This window comes from Miscanthus floridulus, chromosome 5 (assembly GCF_019320115.1).
Source record: "Miscanthus floridulus cultivar M001 chromosome 5, ASM1932011v1, whole genome shotgun sequence".
Lineage (NCBI taxonomy): Eukaryota > Viridiplantae > Streptophyta > Magnoliopsida > Poales > Poaceae > Miscanthus > Miscanthus floridulus.
This window is the reverse complement of record NC_089584.1, coordinates 115,852,997-115,858,449: the sequence shown is the minus strand read 5'-3', so window position 1 is coordinate 115,858,449 and position 5,453 is coordinate 115,852,997. Positions and strand designations below refer to the sequence as shown.

Here is a 5,453-nt window from a genome sequence, read left to right as displayed (position 1 = left end):
CTCCCTTGCACAACATTGCTCAATACGTCGCATTCATTAGACTTTTCTTGAAATAATGAATCGATACATCGCTTTTGTATGCAGACTTATTACAGATGCGAGGAGGGATTTGAGGCCAGGGCGGAGCAGGCGACTACCAAAGCCTGTAAAAAACTCGTCACCGACATGCATCACAAGGCGCGCATCCAGGCCATCGTAACCTACTACGGGTCGAAGCTTGGAGAGAGGAAAACCAAGAAAGACGCAAGAGAGATGCAGCTGACCCGGGAGCAGTACCTTGAGGTAAATGAAGAACATCAATATTGATTCGATTTGAGATTAAGTTGGTTTAATTTGATCTTCTTATATGTCCAATACTTGATGACGTGTAGGTGATTCCCTGGTGGTGCCAAGCGTATCCCGAGTGCTGGGCGATGATGGTGGACAGGTGGTTCACGGAGGAGTACCTCAAGATGCACAGGGATGCCCGGGACCATCGTTTACTGATGCAAGGTCCAGCACACCATCAAGGTAGCCACAACCTCGCCGGATACAAACAAGCATGGGTACGCGAATTGATTTATCTATTGTCACGCTCAGTTCTGTCTGATTTCTAATCATCGTGCTGTCTTTCTCGCAGTCGGCGTCACATAGTGGCCAGGCTTGCTCAGACTTCCAGGCATGGTGTATGGCCCACAAGGGTAAGGCGACGTCCGACGTCTCCTTCAACCTGGAGGACCCGCCCGAGGCATACACGAACCCGAGCGTCCACTCCCGCATCAGTGAGTACACTGAGGTGGCGAGGTCGCTCCATGGGGCAGACCACGATCCGAGCACCCAGGACTTCGATGGAGAGGCCTTCATGAGGGCGGGGCAAGGCAAGAAGCATGGACAGTTCTGGCTTGGCGACGGCATCATCGACACGGCCTCTACTCCCTCTCTCTCCCAAATCCGAGCACGGAGCACGAGCGAGAGCCCGGCCATTCGCACACGGCCGACCGCTGCATAGCACCGGGTCGACGCACTCGAGGTTATTCCTGTTTTACTCGTCATACATTGATCTTTACACACCTTAATTAGCTTTGCATTACTGAAACATTGGAGTGAAATATTGCAGGCCCGGCTGGAACAAGAAATGAAGGAACGTCAGGAGCTGGGGGCCCAGTTGGAGGCCGAGCGGGCCGAGCGGCAGGCCCAGGCGCAGAGGCTGATGGACATTACGGATTTCCTACAAGGGCTTGGGCAACGTATGGGCTTGTCTCTGCCACCTGGGCTGTTGGTTCCACCTCCGCCTCCGCGTCCTGCAGCTGCAGCTACTCCTGTGAGTATCAAAGTTTTTTACTTTTACTTGTGCTTTGCTTGTATGGCCTCTATCGTCCTAGATTAGCTATCAAAATAATCTTGTCTCACATGCAATCTTTTCTCCTTTGTGCAGTCTCCATCTGACGGTGGTTCGAATAATCCACCTCATGCACCTACGAATGATACATCTGGGCCTTCACCACAGTCGCAGTGGCCGAGATGAGTGCATGTTGTATTTTTTACATTTGTTGTTCACTTGATGATGGACTTGTGGACTTTGATGGACTTGTAAACTTATTTGGATGGACTTGAGCACTTATTATTATATATTGTGATGGATGTGATATGGGCGGATGGATGTGTGGATGGATGAGATATATATGTGATGGATGAGATATATATGCGATGGATGAGATATATATGTGATGGATGAGATATATGTTTGTATGAATGTATTTGTCATGATGGAATGCAAAAAAAAAAAATTTGCTGTTTTGGGTCACTTTGCCGAGTGACCCCTTTGCCGAGTGCAATGGTCACAACGCTCGGCAAAGCTGGCAAAATGGGCGACCAGAAAACAGATTTTCTAGCTTTGCCAAGTGCTGTGACTATAACACTCGGCAAAGAAATTTAAAAAAAAATTTAAACTTTGCCGAGTGCCTGCCGTGTTGGCACTCGGCAAAGAGTTTTTTAAAAAAAAATAAAAAATCTTTGCCGAGTGCCTAGAGTGGTGGCACTCGGCAAAGAAAATTTTCAAAAAAAATAAAAGCTCTTTGCCGAGTGCCTTCCGGGTTGGCGCTCGGCAAAAAATTTTTTTAAAAAAAATAAAAAATCTTTGCCGAGTGCCTGGAGGTTTGGCACTCGGCAAAGAAAATTTTCAAAAAAAATAAAAGCTCTTTGCCGAGTGCCTTCCGGGTTAGCGCTCGGCAAAGAATTTTTTAAAAAAAATAAAAAATCCTTGCCGAGTGCATGGAGGGTTGGCACTCGGCAAAGAAAATTTTCAAAAAAAATAAAAGCTCTTTGCCGAGTGCCTCACGGGTTGGCACTCGGCAAAGAAATTTTTAAAAAAAAATTAAAAAAATCTTTGCCGAGTGCCTGCTGGGTTGACACTCGGCAAAGTAACCGTCAACGGGACCGGCGCCGTGACGGTCGCTTTTCTTTGCCGAGTGCTTCCGGGGCACTCGGCAAAGCCTTTGCCGAGTGTCCGATAAAATACACTCGGCAAAGAGTGCTTTGCCGATCAATTTTTTGCCGTGTGTGCTTTGCCGAGTGCCTCAGGCACTCGGCAAAGAACCTGAATCCAGTAGTGATTGTTGTTTGGAAGGTACAGTGATAATGGTTTTCGGATCCTTAGAAACCATAATCACCCCTTGATCCCTTCTTATCTTTTTTTATTTTATTTGTTTTTTTTATTGACATGCTCCTCACCGAAGCTCAATTAACAACCCAAGCCAAAGATCAGAAATCCCTTCAACACGGGTTAGACCGGCCTACGTCGAGGTTTATTTTGGCCTAGCATATTCCCTTATTATATACTAGCATTTACCTGTAGCATCACAGAGCGTCTCCAATAGTTCCCAAAAAGTTAGTTGGTAAATCAATGAATTTTAGAAATGGCTAAAAAAAGATTGGAAGCATATTTGTTAGCTCCTCCAACAATTTCAAAAACCTAGTTACTAAAATATTTTGCATCAGGAATCTCAAACTATTTCTAAATCACATCAACCACTCTTATACTTGGTTTCTCTCTTGTATATTTGTATCAGGATTCAAGTACCATATCTTAGATCCTCTCCAAGAGACTCTTTATATCTTCCTAATTTACAGAAATAGAGATTTTGGTGAAAAAAAAATACTCTAACAGTCTCTACAATTGGATATCCAAATATAGATATTCTCTATTTCGGGTTTTTCGCTAACCAAAGATGGAGAGCGATGATGACTCTCTAGACTGCGTACAAGATATAGAAACACTGTTGGAGGACACAAAGATATAAAAAATTGTTGGAGGACACAAAGATATAGAAAACGATTTTTACGCAGATGATTCTTCAAATGATGATTTAGAGAGTAGATTTTAGAAAGGCTCTTGGAGATGCTATTACTCTTTATTCTTCCCAAATCCTTCTCCATATTGATGTCGATCGCATATATTTCCGCGTGATTGGTGGATCGATTTTTCCAAGTGCCGAAAGATTGGAAGTTGTTGGAGAGCAGTTTTTTCAATCTTGCTAAAAAATCTAGATTGAGAATTAGTTTTGGAAACTCTTGGATGCTCTAAGGCGTATTTTCTCGTGGTTATTAATTAGGGATCCAAATTTGTACAATCATCAAAATGTGTGACCGCAAGGAGGCGTTTTAGGCCGGTGGCGGTTGAATTAGCGGAGTCCAAAGCATACCAACTCTTCTCATCAGCAATACGATGGACGAAATGAAGAACACACGAACGCATGGTACATTTCGAACACATGACTACATGAGAGCAAACCGGTGAAATCAATTTTTTTTATGAAAAATGTGTTGCGGGGACAGAGTGACACGCATCACTGTGGAATACTGAAAAGTGCGACAGAGAATACTGAAAAGTGCGACAGATAACATACCGACCCTATATGATCAGCAACTTCACTCATACGTCATTCGAGAAAAAAAAACTTCGCTCATACATGGAGGGGAACGAAACCACCATAGCACGACTCATCGTCGCGACGTAGGGACCAGGGCAGCGCAAATTAAGCTAGGCATGCAGGCGCTCAAGCGGATGTGGCTTGAAGGCAGACCCACTGGCCGACAAATATCTTCTCGCAGTTGATGTTGGGGTTGAAGCCGAGGAACTGCTCTTGGGTCAGCCCCGCGCCCTGCCCCACGGAAAAGCACGTCTCGCCCGCCTGCACTCCGTGCACATTGGTGCATGTCAGCTCCGGCACCGGCGCAGCCTTCGCCACCAACACGTCACCTGTGACATTTCATTCATTCGGCACGCACGCTCAAACAACGGCGACGCACGGGCGGCGTATGCATTTCATGCCGGATTATTGCTTGGACGACGGGTCGGAGTATGTAGCTGCATACCTCCTTGTGCGTCGCGGCGCACGGTGAACCTTGTGATGCGCCCGGTGAGCCTCGCGTTGGCCTTGGCCCCACGGAGGGCCGCTGCCTCGTTGTGGCGCACGGCGGTGAGCCTTGCGTCAGCCCCGGACAGGGCGACTGCCACGAGGAGGGACACGATCAGGAGGAGGGTGGCAGCGCCATGGTTCACCATTATATTGCGAGTGCTGCCGCTTCAACCGTGCAAGCAGCAGATAGATTTTGTGTAGAAGAATTGAGCTCGAGCTATGCTTTACTGCTTGGATGGCTTGGTGTCGCAAAGAGTATGCTTCGCGCCTTCTTATAGCTCGGCGAATGCGGTAGCTGATAAGATGCATGTAGTACGTGACGAATCGATCGAAGAAGCTACAAGTGTCAGAGACGTATGGCCTTGGACATGTCGCAAGGACGGCCAACGGACGGGTGAATCGATGACGCTGCTGTGGACATGTCGTCACAGCACATTTTTTTAGCCGGCGTCTCTATTGCAATTTGGCCGGGACCAATCCGCCCCGTTTATGATTCCAATGGAGCTCATTTGGAATATTCTCTTATATCCATGCAGCAGAATGATTTTGACTGAGCAACGATCTTAGTTACCTTCGTATTTGCCCTATGCACCCTGTGGATGCATTAAGAGGAGTTAGCGACGTTTGTGAGTGTTACCCATTCTGGTGAGAAAAGTTTGGAGTTTTGTATTTGAACGTGAAAAGACCCGATCTGCAAAAGTGTCTAAAAGCTCTGGCTCGCTCTGTTTTATTAAAGCCGTGTTTTTTTTTACCCCCTTCATTTATAAAATATGTGCTGGTTTATAAGCCCGAAGGTAAATCAGTAAATGGGTTGCCAAACAATCCGAATTATATAAGCTAGGTACCCAGCTTATATATGACAAAAATCCATAAACTACTTTGGAGGAGCTTATTTGGGCATGCATCTGCGGCAGCTGCGCGCACATATTCACTGCTCCTCCACAGCGGCATGCGTGATGCGCGCAGTAAGGCTGCAACCAGAAAAGGTACAGCCGATGAGATCCAATATTGTCTTTTCCTAAGAAATCACACCTCCAAATATTTTTAAATATGTTA

At 46.2% G+C, this 5,453-nt stretch overlaps 1 protein-coding gene across 1 annotated transcript; it reads right to left on the bottom strand.

The window, feature by feature from the left end:
• Positions 1 to 3,764: 3,764 nt before the first annotated feature.
• LOC136453197 (uncharacterized) lies at positions 3,765 to 4,627 on the bottom strand. The gene is made up of 2 exons (XM_066453781.1): positions 4,354 to 4,627; positions 3,765 to 4,237 (listed from the first exon to the last, which is right to left on the bottom strand). Exons 1-2 carry the CDS (start codon positions 4,541 to 4,543, stop codon positions 4,035 to 4,037), a joined length of 393 nt encoding a protein of 130 aa, XP_066309878.1. The 5' UTR covers positions 4,544 to 4,627; the 3' UTR covers positions 3,765 to 4,034.
• Between the last annotated feature and the right edge of the window lie 826 nt (positions 4,628 to 5,453).